At 40.4% G+C, this 15,726-nt stretch overlaps 3 protein-coding genes across 3 annotated transcripts in view; 1 reads left to right on the forward strand and 2 right to left on the reverse strand.

Annotated features, from left to right (window-relative positions):
• Window positions 1–5,483, reverse strand: part of LOC104960794 (coiled-coil domain-containing protein 6) — a 19,178-nt gene extending 13,695 nt beyond the window's left edge. Inside the window, exons 1-4 of the mRNA XM_010788951.1 lie at window positions 5,177–5,483; window positions 3,977–4,126; window positions 1,468–1,596; window positions 798–901 (exon numbers count right to left, since the gene is read on the reverse strand). Coding sequence (XP_010787253.1) covers window positions 798–901; window positions 1,468–1,596; window positions 3,977–4,126; window positions 5,177–5,431 — 638 coding nt within the window. The 5' untranslated portion in view covers window positions 5,432–5,483. The remainder of the gene's footprint in view (window positions 1–797; window positions 902–1,467; window positions 1,597–3,976; window positions 4,127–5,176) is intronic.
• Window positions 1–15,726, forward strand: part of taf6l (TAF6-like RNA polymerase II, p300/CBP-associated factor (PCAF)-associated factor) — a 358,002-nt gene that overhangs the window by 175,071 nt on the left and 167,205 nt on the right.
• ank3b (ankyrin 3b) overlaps window positions 6,390–15,726 on the reverse strand; it is a 139,556-nt gene continuing 130,219 nt past the window's right edge. The window contains exons 41-45 of the mRNA XM_010788977.1: window positions 13,298–13,460; window positions 12,169–12,252; window positions 11,930–12,043; window positions 10,779–10,870; window positions 6,390–8,427 (exon numbers count right to left, since the gene is read on the reverse strand). Coding sequence (XP_010787279.1) covers window positions 10,799–10,870; window positions 11,930–12,043; window positions 12,169–12,252; window positions 13,298–13,460 — 433 coding nt within the window. The 3' untranslated portion in view covers window positions 6,390–8,427; window positions 10,779–10,798. The remainder of the gene's footprint in view (window positions 8,428–10,778; window positions 10,871–11,929; window positions 12,044–12,168; window positions 12,253–13,297; window positions 13,461–15,726) is intronic.

Raw genomic sequence — 15,726 nt, forward strand, 5'->3', positions numbered from 1 at the left:
CGTAAGACGTTAATGCAAATCGATCTTTATAAAGAGCGGTGCAAATGCGAAACAATACTTGCATAGAATCTATGGCATAATTAAAATGATGTATAGCCAAACCGGTAAATAACAGAACGAATATTTTACCTATTATCAGTAAATATTATGAGTAGAAATCTCGGTGTCGTAACTTTAGTTATGGGGGAACATAATTTTTAGGAGACCGGGTTGGACTTTTTTTGTATGAATTTATGTTTCATCCAATCACAGAGCTTGTTGACTTATCACGAGGTTTGTCAAAGCGGACAGGTGTCGTCACAACAATAGCTGGGGTTTGTGAGTATGTAGTCTCTTTGGCGCTCCACATTTCAGAGAAAACAAGTTGTTTCTCAGAATTGAAGGGGAAAAACTATAGGGAAAAACAAAAGAAAATGGGCATACTGTACCTCCACCCCTCGAAAGTTATCGCTGACTCAGCCATGTTTATGCAGCACTGCACGTGGAGATGTGGACGTGCAAGTCGCGCAGATTACGTAGCCTACATATAAACCTGCGGCGGAAACCCGTCTTGTCTGTCAGTGTGATTATGACTGATTTTATAAAAGTAATAAAGTAACGCGTGTCGGGGCAATGTTAGTAACTGTAGTGTGATTACTGAATTATAAAAGTAGCGCGTTACACTACTCCGTTACCGACAAAAGTAAAATGATCACCCAACTCTGCAGATGATACACTGATGAAACCAGAAGAGGTTGCTTTAAATCCAGAACCGCAAGATTTTTAAATGGTTAACGCATAAAATGATCAATGCACACCTTTTCTCAGCCTCCAGCTTGTCCATGCGTTTCCACAGTCTGTTTACCAGGGCTTCTTGTTCCTGCTCTAATGTGTTCTCAAGGTCGATCTTCTCCCGCCTCAGCTAGAGGATAAAAAGAGAGAGGAGAGTGACGTTCAGAGACAGAAAGACCTTGACGTTGAGAAGAATTCACAGGACTGCACACAAATAGACCACTGCAAGGTCTCTGCACAGATAAGCTTATCTTTCACCGCGCTACACCTTTCCCAGCGCTACATCTTGCACAGCTTGTGATGTAGAGGAGCCTATAATGATTTCCTAATTGCTGATATAAAGTGGTCCTAAAGGTAAAACAAGCTGTTAATCAGTGGTTTTTTGTGGTGGAGTTAAGTCACAATCAAGTACATTTATTTTTGGGCAAAATGCACATTGTGATTACACAAGCATCATTCGGCATATATACATTAATGAATGAGCAGCAACAATAAATCCTTGCATCAAAATCTACAGAACATCCATCATCAGAGCATGGAAACATGCTGGTCTCATCCACAGACCACAGTGTTCTTTCTAGATGATATTAAGTGGGAGGGGTTGGTGATGGTGAATTCCTGGCATCTCGCAACAACTGGCCACACACATTCAGGGTTATGTTTTTCCACACTGGATGCTGAAATCCTCTTGCATACCTGTTCCAGGGTCAGCTGCTTTGAGATGGTTTCATTCTCCATCTTTTTGATCTTTTTCATGAGCTTGTTAACCTGGAACTCCTGCTCCTGCTCCAAGTGCTGCTCCAACTCTGCCTTCTCATGCTGGAGCTGTGAAAGGAAAAAGAGAAGATGGACAGAGGAATGGAGGAGGAGAGGGATGAAACCAGAGAGATGAGAAAGAAGGGAGAGGGGAGAGAGCACAAGAAGAGACTCACGGTGAGTCACATAAAAACTATGCATGACCACAGCGAACAAACACAGTGGTGTCATATCTTCACATTGAGAGTATAACAAAACAGATTGCCAATGTAACAATTCTACCAGATTAATGGTTAAACTTTCCATGAGGGTAAACGGCGTGAAATAATGATTTGGCAACCAAAGCCACCACCTTTGGCAGCCCACCAATACAAAGAAAGGGTGCGGCTCAGCACTGATTCAAAACGGGATGGCTGAGTGATGAATTATATAAGCGATTACTCATTACAGGGAAAGGGATGTAAATTCATTCATAGGAAAAGACTGGAAAGGGGAAAAAACATTTCCATTATGCTGCATACGGAAACAAATAGAACCCCTGAAAATAAGGCAGTTTGTATAAACTTATAATGAATGCAATCTTACCGTCGAGTGCCCCGCAGTATCCTGCAAACCACCAAGTTTTGCCACACCCAGTGTAGCCATTTTGCTTCCAATTGACATACCAACAATTATAGGAATTGTTTTAATAACGTGCCTCCTTTCAGCTAGTACAACTGGGACTGTTTATAAGGCCTCCACCCTACTGTACAGTGTGTTGAGTGGCAATTACTGCCAAGTATATCAGTTCTTCTTCAGCCTATGGAGAGGACACCTTGCAGATATATTTGATCTCACTTGGGCCATCTGTCCTTCATCCAGAGGCTGTTTGTAAGCAACACCACAACAGTAGCAGTGTACTTGTGTATACACAAAAGTACCAGTGTGACGGTTTTCCCTTTATTATGGCATCTTTTATTGTATCCTCGATACTGCTCTTTATTGCTTCTTCTATAAAAAGACAAACCTATATTTACATTGTAAACTAAAGTGACAGCGTATGGGTCATAAAGTAGGATAAAAGTTTGCACTTATTCAAATACCTGGTGAGGTCTATTGGCATCAATTAGAATAACACCAATTTAGATGACTAAAAGCAAAAAAATCCACCATCAAAAGCAATGGCTCAGAAAAAAAAGGTCACACCAAGTTGTTTACAAAAGTGCTTCTGCACAGGACCATTTACACAAAACCAAGTGAAACAAATGACTACATTTGCCCTCTACCTTCAGACATACACATAGATGTGTACTGAATATACAGGTATATACACACACACACTAACGGCCAATTTGTCAGCACCAACTCTACAGGTCTGTTTCATGTTAAGTAAGGAGGCAAGACAACAACATCCAAAACATGTCCATCTGTATGATCCTAAGCAGGGCTGCTGAGGCATCTGTGTGCCCATTCAAGACTCAATTCTTTACACATCAACAAACCATTAGTCAGCCTACAGCTAGCCGTTAAAGGTGTGAACACATGAGTGCTCATGCTGTGCACTCTGCATTTGGGAAAATATGATGTGGAAAACAGACTGAACCAGACATCTGACAAACAGGAGGTGAGTAATGTGAGTCCTTTAGAGTAGCTAGCAGCCACAGTGAAGTCATGTTGAGCCGTTAAAGGCTTCAGGCAAGATGATGATAATGCAAAATACATGGGAGTTGTGTATGCACACTGATACCTCATTCACACCAACGCAACTCCGGTTCAAGCTCCGTGCTAGAGCTTTTCAGGTTCAGAACCGGTTCTTCGGTTTAGCTCCGGCTCTTTTCACACTGCCCAGAGTCCGACTGGTGCTGCGTCATGACGTAACCGTTTGCGTGCCTGCTTCATAAAGCCAAACCGCGCGGAAACCCCTCACAGCTGACACCGACAACAACAACGGCCAATTGTGCTCGAGCTTCCTCTGTACCTCTTCGGAAGACCAGATTCCCAGTAGGTAGCTGGTCTCTTCAGTGGACCACTTCTGCTTGTTAAGTTTCTTCATCGTTGTGTACAAACTGGATAAAACGCCGGCTTTTTGTTATTGTTCAGGAGTTGATCCCGAGGGACTTGGGCCTACAGACTCCATTGATGGATCATGATATACAAATGACACATGTTTAGTGTCATTGTGATTCAGCCTTATGGTAAAATCATTTCTGCTTTGACTGTGGGTTTATTTAATCTGAGGCAAGCTGAATATGCTTCAATGCAGACCCATGTGAACAGGAAAACCCGGTGCTTTTCAAGCTCCAGCTCCGAACCGGCCCTGAAACACCGTTGGTGTGAAAGAGGTAATAGAGACCGAACTAGCAAGCTTAACCCACTTGACCCACTAGAATACTCTCAATGGTGCCTGGTATGAAGAAATACATCAAGCGTATTAAAACTCTTCTTATCCTATCCTGCTCCCATTACTCACATTCATGAGTTTCCTTGACAGTTCGTTGGTAAGAAATTCCTCCTCCTTTTCATAGTTGACGGCCAAGGTCTCCTTCTCCTTCTGGAGGGCCTGGATCTTCTTGAACAAGGTGTTGCTGATAAATTCTTCCTCCTGCTCTGCTCTTGCTTGCTGCAGGACAGAAACAAATGAGACAAAAATTAGCAAATCACACAGCATCACACCGTTTACTTTTCACATTCGATTTTGATGAAATCGACCAACAACCTGCAATACACACAAACCAATCAACCCAAAGCTGCTGCAGGGAAGTGTGCCAGCCAAAGAGGAAGCAGAATTTCCCCTAATGACTCAAGTGGTATTGCAGTAATGGGTGAATGACTGAGTGAAAGATGGACGCACTAAGGAAATGTGTTGGGCAGTTACAACAACTAGCATTACAGTGTGATGATAAGCCTGTCCTTGTTAGCACCACTCTCATATTCTCCACCTCAAAGCTGAACTCTGTTTTTTGCAAGCCGGTAGAATGTGTCAGTTGTTCAACAACAATGACAAAGACAATTGAAAGCCTCACACATTTACAGAGGCTGGAAAGGGTGCTATCTCTGAGGCTGACTGGCCATCATATGAGCCTGGCATCCAACTAGCTCGCTAAGTTTGGCCTACATACTTCCCATCTATCCCACAGATTGATTACACATTTTTTATGAAGCTGATTAACCGAGCTTGAAGACATGACGCATCAGTCCATGCCACTGCCGCTGTTGGGCTATTTAGTTTCACCAGGTTAGCGTATCCTGGCTGGGCATAACGTGGTGGCAATGTCTAGCAGTGAGTTACAGCTGACCAGATAACGTTAACTAACATCAGTCGGGTAACTTGTGAGGAGGCTACCCTATTGTTTACCGCATTTTAAGGTGCCCGTTGAGCCTACCAGGATGTGCAAAACAAAACAAAGCAAAGTAGCTGCCTAAGCATCTAGCACACGTTAGCCCGTTGGCTAAATTAGCATCATACCCAACTAGCTAACGTTAGCCGAGCTAGCACAACAACAGCGTGTTATGACCAAATGCAGATAACATGTCCATGTAACACAACACATGTGTGACTATTTAGCGATAAACGAACAGCACTAACCATAGCCAACTCACTGACAAATGCAACATAATAAGTGGATAGCCTCCAGCTAGCTAAGCTATGTTGCTAGCTAACGTTACTCACAATAGTGACGCTAGCTTTGCGGAGGTCCCGATTCTCCTCCTGCAGGGCTTTGCACTTGAGTTTGAACGTCTCCAGCTCAATTTTAAGAACTTTATTCTCCTGTTGTAAGGAGGCCAGGCGGTTCGTTAGCTCCTCCAGACGAAACTGTGAAATAACTATGCTCGGTTTCCCCGAATTGGAGGCGGAGGAGGACATCGGGGTGGCCGAGCTGCTCCCCGCTCCGTCGGTGTCGCTCTCGCTTGCGCTGTCGGCCATGGCTGTGCGACAGAGAGCAGCTGCAGCGTTGAGCACCAGACAGCAGAATGGTACACCGTGTGACCTTGCTCACTCCTGTGGGCATAGCGCCACCAGTAGGAAGTCTCCAGTACCGCATGATGCATCAGTGACACATTCACCTGAACCCATACTGTTTTATCCAGAGGTGGGAGAAGTACTCAGATATTGTACTAGTACCAGAGTGTAGGAATACTCTGTTAAAAGTAAAAGTCCTGCATTCAAAATGTTACTCAAGTGAAAGTACAAAAGTATAAGCATCAAAATATACTTGAAGTACCAAAAGGGAAAGTACTTATTATGCATTTTCTATCCATTCCATATTGATACAATAATGTGTTTATCAAAGCTGATGCAGCTAATTTTAATAACTGTATGCTGCTGGGTAGCTTGTGAATTTACCCCCAGGTATAACTAAAGTCCTTTGTTTTTACCTGTGAATTTTGGTGGAGTAGAAGTAGCATAACATTGAAATGCTCAAGTAAAGTACAAGTATCTCAAAATTGGACTTAAGTATGGTACTGGAGTAAATGTTTTTAGTTACTTCCCAACGGGTTATAATTGGTTTATTTTATTGTTGCATGCTTGACCTAGCCTAATAATTAAGTCATTGGTCCTGCAGTATAGTCTTGCACACTTTCTAGCCTTTCTTCTAGCACTGTTATTATTACATCTGTTTTATGTCTTATATATATTTATGTTGCATTGTTGGAGGAGCAATTGCATCCCTTATTCCTCCTGTCCACGCGTCAAAGTGTCCTTGGGCTATATAAATGCATTCCATAAGTTACATTATTCAACATAAATGAGCAATATCCTCATAGGGAACGTTTGTTTCCTGGTCGCACAAGGCAGTAGAGACAAGCAGCCCTGGAGATTTTTGCTCAAGTCACATGACTGTGGTTGAATGAAAAAGTACTCAAGACAAGAACAGAAACAATTGTATTGCGAAATCAATGCATTTTTATTTTTTTTGAGTTTTTTAGGTTGATTTTTTTAAAGACGTCTGAAACATTTGTGGTGGCATCATTGCTGCTATAGTCTCTAAAAGACCTTGAATAACCAAAGTGCTAGAATAGTTACATTTCAATGGCTTCACTCTGTTAGTAAGAATTGTACATCAAAAAATCTGCTCAGGTGAAAACACATATCAAACAAAATTGAGGGTTCAGCCATATCAAAGGATCCTCTACCCCCTGATTGACATAGTATAAGGGGATGTGGTACAGCGCCTTAACTGACTTCCTTTACAACCCCCGCCCCTCCCCGAAAAAAGTTACATAGTTTCCTTGTCCACAGCATAGATATCGGCATACTGAGCCATCGCATCAGTAGAACACCACACTTGAACTACATGGGCATCTAATGAAAACCAATACAAAGGTAATTCCTTATGTAAAGTAAAATAAAATCTGATGAGCTAGTGAAAACATTTCTATTTGACACTGCATATACAGACTCTCAAGCCTAAAAAGATCACACAGTTTCAGAGTTTAACACAATTTATTTAATGCTTAAATAACTGTTTTTGACCATCCAGTGTTTTTGTCATACAATATGCTATTAAGAGCTACAATCAAATAATGTCTTTATGTGACCTTAATGTGAGTAGGTTTTAAATAAGGAAATACTTCAACAAAAGAAATCAAAAATGAAATGCCCCAGTTTTCCTTTAATACCACAGCAGTCATAAGAAAACCAAATTGACACACTGCTAAAATGATTACAAACAGTCTAACAGTGTACAGAGACTCCTACACCTTATAGCCATTACGCACAATACAGTTATAATTTTACAGCGAGCCAGCCTACCAGCATTTACATTCAGATTATTTCGTTCTCGTAGCAGAAGCTGCCCTCCGTTTCACATAGACAGACAAGACATCACACCCTCAATAAGCTATAGAACTTTTTTCATCCTCATCCCGACGTGATAAATGTTTAAATGGTGTCCTTTTTCAATTTAAAATATAAAATTGGTGACATGTTAGGGCTATATGTGAACACAGATAAAGGGTTTTATTTGTAATTTGAATACAGTGTTTGCAAACTTGTAAAAATTGTACTTAAAATAATGTGAACAGCATGCATGAAAATATGAGTACTCTGAAAGGCTTTTTGTTGGATTAGATCCATTCCCACTTTGGGAATTACTGAAATTCGATTTTCTGGAAATGTCCTCAGTTAAAATCAAACCAGTTTTTTTTTTCATGTACAAACATTATACCTGCTCTAATAAGTAATTATACAAGAACCTGTGAAGTTACACTCAAATCTTTAAAAGTGGAACTGTTTCAATAAAGTTTGAAAGCACTTGAAAAGGTTACTCTCCTCCGTGTGTCCTCAACCAGTAGCTTACCCTTTTTTAAGGAATTTTACACATTGTAATTTTATATACAGAAAAAAGCTCTTGTGTTAGTTTAAGTTTTAAAAAGGAAGAAAAAAAATCCCCAAACAATTTACATCCTGACAACAATGGGATCAAGAAAAAACTATAAGGCGAGTGTTGAAGTTGGATCAGAATTGTCCCATTGGATTTTTTTTGTGTGTTATTGTGTCTACTTCATTCTTTCCACCCACCGTGTGGACTGAGCTCTTGTGCCATCTTTGGTCACAGTGTCACCTGTGTGGTTGTCAGTAATGGGAGTCTTTTATCGTTTTCACAACAAACGATACTCCTCTAAAAAAGCTCTCACAACAACAGTGGACCAATGGCACATATTGTTTCACACAAAACAGGAAGCAGAATCATTGTCCACGGGTCCACAACAGCTAAGAGTGAGAACCTCCCGGTGCTTTCGTTGACAGGTAGTGAGTTTGTCATGCTAATGCGTAAGTCAGAAGGGTCGACTCCTCTCGCGTGAAAACTGTTTGTTTGAAGCAGAAAGTTGCAGACTGGACCCTGAAGTCCTCACACCGGAGCCTCGAGCCCTCGGAAAACGTATTTCCAGGAAACACCTAACTTAGTTCCTGCACACCTGGAAGACACAAAAAAGTACATTTACATATTGAAGCATAATTAAAGATATAAATGTATAGATTACAATCCAATTGTTTTTACAGGAATAAGACTGAATGCCATATATGTTATGTCTTCACTTGTTTTAACAATCTGACTTAGAGACATTTATCCATTTCTTGTATATGTATCTTTTTTTTATGGTTTGCACAATTTAAAAAATATACAAATATATAAACATAACGGATAACAAATGACGAACAGTGCAGGTAGAGGCAAACAAAGAATTGGGCATATTTAAAGCCTCTTCTTAAGTAAAGTCATTTGTTTTATTTAAAACACAAGACCAATAGCTTGAATTCAATACAAATCGTAAACTTAGATTCAATAATGTCTACAAATGTAAATTATTTTTAAGGGAAATGTTATCTTTATATAGATATTACATTAATTTCAACGGTTGTAATCATTCTCTCACAAAATCATTTTTTTCTACTTTTAGAAATATTTTTAAAGGAAAATCACAGTCACGATCTCCTACTCCATTGTATGACAACATGTCAACATGTTAACAAGACCTGACGGTCCGTGGGTTGTTATGGTGACCTCCGTTACCATAGAAACTATTTTTCCAGGCTTCCCAGTAGGGCCACATTATTTGTAAGTCAGTATTGTACAGATGGAGTGATTCACTGCAAACACAACACAAGGCTGAACAGCAGTGGGGATTAACAGTCTGGCCAGTGGGATAATAAACTCTTTCTGGATGCTACTGTGCCGCTGTGAGTGGAGGATTTAGTGGACAAAAACAAGCATGGAGGGTATCAGGGGGGCTTTATATTGTTGAGGTGTGTGCCGCTTGTCAGCCCTGTTCCCTATTCACACACAATCAGACATGTTGCTTAGTGATAACCAGCTCAGACTTCAGCCAGCACTGAGTCTGTGTGTCAGAGAGACAGAGCAGGTATCAGGGGAAGGGGACATTAATGGAAGGGTTGGACATTTTGGTTTTCTCTCATGTAAGTGAATTAGGTACAGCGCCAGTGCCAGGAGGAGATTAGCTTAGCATACAGATAGGGAAGCAGCAAGCTAGAATATGTCTAAAGTTAAAAAAGATGTATCAGCACATCTTCAGTTAACATTTAACACATTGTATCTGGTTTAATAAACACACATGTGAACGCCTGATCAATGCACTTTTTAGCCTCTTCCCTAAAAAACACTAAAGTCTTCCTACAAGTTCCTTTGCCTTCCCTACTCTTAGAGCTAGACTAATTATCTCAAATGGAAAATCCAACAACCCTCTTCTCAAATTAAAACCATATGTGACATCAGAAATGGATTTTGAGGGATGGATTTGAGGGAAGCGAGATACGTTTATGTTGGTTTGGAAAACATTTCTATCCCACTTCCTCTCTCAGAGAAGCTAGGAGCATCAGCCTATTCACTTTTAAAGATTGTTGACAGACCCCTTCCTCTTTAGTAGTTTATACAGTATATATAAAATTCTCTCTTCATTTAATCAATTGATTTATTCCTGTTAATATTATTGATTTAACTACTTTTCTTTTGTTATATTTTTGCCATTATTTGTTTGTTAATCTGTTTTTTATTTTCCAGATTAATTCTTATAATGAATTAATTAATCTAACCATTATTACAATAACCAGAGATGATACAGTTGATGTTTGTTTGGCTGTGGTAGATTTGGGTTTCATATGTGTGATGTTATGTCTCAGTACTATTTTGTTATATAAAAGTCACAACAAAAAAACAACTAACAAGAGAAAGCTTACCAATGTTTAATCTTTCTGACAACATTTGGTCCAGTTTCAAGCCAATCACTTCTGAGCTGCATATTCACTGGTTGCCTGGCAACCTCACTGTGACGTAATGCCTCCGCGAAGTGATGCACGGCTGTTGTTTATCAAGAAATGGTTAGAGCACATCACTCCCCCTAAAGCCACACAATGTTGTTGTGGCATTACTTTTTGTGTACGAGACACAGTTTGTTTATTAGTGGTGCTTGTAGGCGTATTATTTAACTTTGGAGAGATTCATCGAAAAATGCAAATGAGCATATTTGCCAAAATGTTGAATCATTCATTTTAAGGAGAGACTACAGAGTGAGCAGGAGCAGAGCACTGAAGTGAGCAGAGATAGAGTACAACTAAATAGAGCCAGGATATGAGTATAAGAAAGCAGAGTGTGTTAAATAAGAGAAATATAACTCTGGGAAAGAATTTGGATAGAGCAGTGGAGTATGAATATGTGTAATCACATGGAAAAGAATGCATCATAAACACAGACAATCAGGACAATAATGGAGAGGAACATGCTGCACACGGATACATATGTAGACTTCTGTACCTGGTAGAGCACAAGCCTCTCTATGAGTGGAGCTTTTTGTCCCCCGATCTTCTGTCATCTTTTCGTCTGCTGTTCCGTGACCCTTCTCCTTGCTATAAAACACAAACAGAAATAAAGTTTAGACGCTGTATTCTTATCCTTTGAGAGGAGGAAACCCACCCAACACACAAACCTGAAACTGAGACAAAGAAGAAAGAAGAAACTTCAGAGTTATGTAGGAAGAGCAATCTGAAACTAGGAAATGTTATTAGTAGCTCGATTGTTAGGATTATTATTAAGGCCCAAACCACACAGCAACCAGACACCTGGAGGAGGAGAAGTTATATTATTATGGAAAGAAACAAAAGAAGCAGATTATGTTTTCACAGCAGAGTCACAGCACTCATTAGTCTTACTGTGAGTTATAGGTTAAACCCTTGAGAGGACTGTTAAAACCACACAGTCAGCATCCCCTTTGTTGGGCAAACACAACAGTCACCACACAGTGTCAAAACACAACATGCACAAATATGCTTCAAATGGCTGCATCTCTTTTGAATTTGTTCCCATAAAAGGTCAGTTATCCCAAACCGGTTAGTGAAAATGTTAATACAACTTTCACCTGCACTACTGGAGGAGAAGCATGATCAAATCTCACAGGTTCTCTTTTTGACTTAATTGTTTTGACTTAAAGCTGCACTCGAACATCAGTGGGATGTAATATTGAGGTTTCACAATGCTAATAATAAAGTGGTTTCAATAAACAGTTCTGTCTTGGAGACATTAATTATTTCTCAACATCTTTAACTCTGATCTTCCTTAACATTGTTTCGTAATCATTTTTAAAGTTAGGAAATGTATTTTAATCACATGCATGGCAATATCAAAGATATCTGCTTGTTCCATAACTTCAGTGAGGTTTTATGCAGCTCTCACTGAGTGCAGAATCTGTGGAATACATTTTTTGTGAGGCAATTAAAAGTATTTATTCACATATTTACAATCATTTATTTGATTGTAACCCAACTCTGTGATTTTAACAAAGTCTTTGCCAGTGCAGCTTTAAGCCTAACCTTTACATTAGCTGTAAATCTCCAATTATAGATGCAGGCATGCGGTCTAGATTACACTTCAAACCCAGGAACACAGTGTAAGGGTGTCTTCATGCCAACCTCGGACCCCTCTTCCTGCAGAGTGGGACTGTGCAGGAGGTCTTGGAGCCACCTGTCATCTCCTTGGTTTTCTGGTGTGGGAGTTGTCACACGTCGGATAACCTTCCTGATGACCTGCCAGAGGAAAAAGGACGTTCGACACAAGAAGAAAATATCTGATGGCGTCCTCTTTCATAAAAATAACTCTTCCTGTAATGATTCAGAGCTGAATGGGAAGTGGAAAATAAGTTTTGCATTACTTTTCTACTGATGAGGTTACCATCTTGGTCCATATAGTGTTCCTCGGTCACAGACTCGCCTGGGACATTCTTTGCTGCTTCTCCCTGCAAGCGATTGTGGTTAGCACATGAATACAGGCTCAAAACGGCTGATTTCTGTCATAAAACTTCACCATCACCACACCGAAACCACACCTCATAAAGAACCTATATCAAAGAGAGGATTAGCAATATGAAGCTTTACCAACCAGCCAAAAATAACACCTCAACAGGTTGGATAGTCATGTTCAAATATGACTATCACAACATGTATCAACACACAAAGAGAGTGTAGCTATCACTTCACCCAGTAATACCACTGCAATGCACACCAGACTGACCGGTCTAAACCAAACCAAACCAAGCCTAGATTCTGCTCCAGGCTTTCGGGGTACCTTTAAAATGAGGCGGCGTCTGAAGATTCTGGTGGTTACAGTCTGTTCTTCCTCTGAACCGGAGTCTACACTAACCTGCTGCCGAGGAAGGTTTTATAAGGTCAGTACACAAACACATGGAGGGGGTCAGGAGGAGAAAGAAGCTCTGGGTAAAGAGAAGGATTAGTTCATTGAGACATTTTGTTGATGTCCTTTATGTACTTCAACATCACGGCTGGCTGTATCGGAAAAAAAAGGAACCTGGAATAAAACACTGATGGGTAAAATAGGTTGAATAAGGTGAAAAAAACAACAACACATTACCGAGAAACTTCGCTAAGTTCATTACTTACATAAAGAAAATTATTTTTCTGAAATGTGTTGTTTGAATAAACAAATAAGGCATTATCTGATTAAATAACGTGGTCATTTGCAAACATTTCTAGAACTCCAAAAAGCCGAACACTGGATAAAGCCAGGTTCAAACATTTTCTTTGTTGACATACTGTAGTCAAAAGTATAAGAGCATAAGAAATACAAAAAACGTGCCTGTAAAAAAAATGTGAATTAGATCAGCTTTACAAAAAGACAATTTGTTTTTTTATACCTTAAGAGTGTCTCCTGCACTAACAAAATCACAATAAGTCTTCAGTATCAACACAAAAAAAGAGGATTTACACACTTTTAGGAAATGTATTTTCCTTGAGATGTTTTATAATTGTTGCTTATAACATTACCTGGACTTTTTTCTCCGACACTAGTGCGCCCTCTTCTTTTCGACCATTCGATGATTCCGAGGAGCGGTCCTGAGGTGAGTGCCTTGAGTTGTTGCCGTTCCGTCGGGACTTCCCTGATTCGCCTCTAGACGAGGAAGTGATGGACTCACTGGAGATTTCTTGGCTGTTGGGTAAAAAAAGACAACATTATAATGTAATAATATAACTTCAAGAACTAAAAGACATCGTATGAAAAGATTTATGAGAAAAAATGGGAGGAAACGGTACATTCAAATTTTAGGTTGGCAAAAAGTTTGGGAACCCTTTAACTGATGCCCATGTTTATAATGCATAATAAACTTACTTAAAGTGGACCAATTGACCTTTCGCAAAGCCACGCCCCTAAATGCCCGTTGTCCAATCATATTCGATCCCGTGCCTGTGGAAGTCCGACAAGCTTAGCGTTCAAATTCATTGCGAAAATGGTGAAGCGTTGTGCTTATGGTCTTTGCAAATCGGATAGCAGATATCCCATGAGGAGGGGGGGGGGGGGGTGATATTTTACCCGTTTCCTAAACCCAAAACCCGAGAGGAGAGATGCCGCCAGTGGATAAAGAAATGCGGCAGGCCCCATGCCCAGTTGAATATGGCGAATATCAACAAACACAAATACGTTTGCTCCAAGGTAAATACGTGCTAACGTAGCTAGCTAACTGGTAAAGATTACATTCACAAATTAACGAAATAATTAATTAACTAATTTCACTAACTAACGTTAGCTAAAGTCCCACGACTACAGCTGTAAGCTGTGTGCTTCTAGGTCGTTTTGACCATGTACTATCACTTGATGCATACATGCTCTGAACACTGAGTCGTTATTAGCTACCTGTGTCAAAGTACACAACAAGAAAGCCAACAGGCAATACATGTGATTATATTTTGCTTTAATCTTTGTCAGCATTTTGTTAATGGAAAGGCCTTACTGCCGACTTCCCTAACTCCTGCTGCACCCAAGGGGCACCCACGGACCGACAACCAAGGAACAACAAGGTGGATGCAGAAAGCCACCCAAGGAAACGGTAGTTAACTTAGCAAAATACAACACATTTTAATGCCTCTTGTGATTGCTACGTTGTTTTAATTCAAATAACTCAATAAAATTCCGTCGAATTTGACATACAGCTCCTGTGGTTTTTCACCTCTTGCGCAACTGGCGACCTGTATGCAGTGGCCTCTATTGATGTTTGGCCCTCGCCTCTTTTGCGCGAGAGAGAGCGCGCTGTGGATATAACCGCTCCATACGGCATATGTAGCCCCTTTTGTGGCAGCTCTGCGCACGGATACTTGCTCGCGCTATTGCGCTCCAAAAAATGAGTCTGTTAAGCCGCGACTCCGACCGTTAACGGAGACCCTCCATTATGGCTTTGTTTAACGCATCTGGCTGCTCAGCCCTTTTTTTTTGGTTTTTTCCCGGGACAAGCAACAGTAACCAAGGGCGGGGGCGTGGCTTTGCGAAAAGGTCTATACTGCTATAACCTTTCCGGCAAAAAATATAATCTTTAGCCGGCCGCATACCAATACAAAACATGTCAGATGAAGTTTTTTGCTTAAAATACCATACAGTCTCACGCGATTGTAGCGCATGCTCATACTCGCTCAAACCCCGCTCTTTTCAGCCCTGTTAGAGAAACCCAGCGGATTTTGGGTCCTTAAACGCTTGAAAAAAAAAAAAAAAAAAGAGGAGTGCGGAGCTAATGGCTGATCAGAATTATACGGCAGATAAAGTTAACTTCTGCCTGCGTGATAAAACGCCATCCTGTTCTAATCCAACACACATCAAGGATTATTCTGAAACCAGTCATGGAGTAAATCTCTTTTTCTCTTGGCACAGGTTTATCTCAAGGGGAAAGTCCTTCTTTTATTTCCTGCTTTTTAAAAACACACGTGCTCTACAGTAAAACCCAGAATAAGCTCTGAGTGTTAGGCGAGGCTTGCTAAATGTAAAGCAAAGAGGAGATACGCTCCAAAAGCACGTCAGGCATACTGTTTCCTGCATCCAAGCAACTTTCTGTGGGTCCGCCGCGCAGATTTGACGCTCAGATCGGGCCAGCAAAATCTGTAAATCCCCCCTGATTTCGTTGTACACGCCGTTTTTTAAAAAAGATTTGGGTCTACGGCAAGGGGAAAAGAGAGAGGCCGATTTTATATTTTCTGACGGCTGCGTGAGTTCCCCGACCGGCACGCGGGTCACATATTTATTGTATACATTTAGTTTTTAGCATGGATCGTGCATTATATTGCTGATTATGAATTTACTCTAAAGTTGTCATAACAAGGCTGGGAAAATACAACTAATTAGTGGGGCATTGTTTTCGCTTTAAAGTTAACGCAAAATGACAAACAACATTTAATTTTTAAAAATTGCCCTATAATATGTTACTGATTATTTG

Source organism: Notothenia coriiceps, unplaced genomic scaffold, assembly GCF_000735185.1.
Source record: "Notothenia coriiceps isolate Sejong01 unplaced genomic scaffold, NC01 NC01_scaffold00032391, whole genome shotgun sequence".
Classification (NCBI taxonomy): Eukaryota; Metazoa; Chordata; class Actinopteri; order Perciformes; family Nototheniidae; genus Notothenia; species Notothenia coriiceps.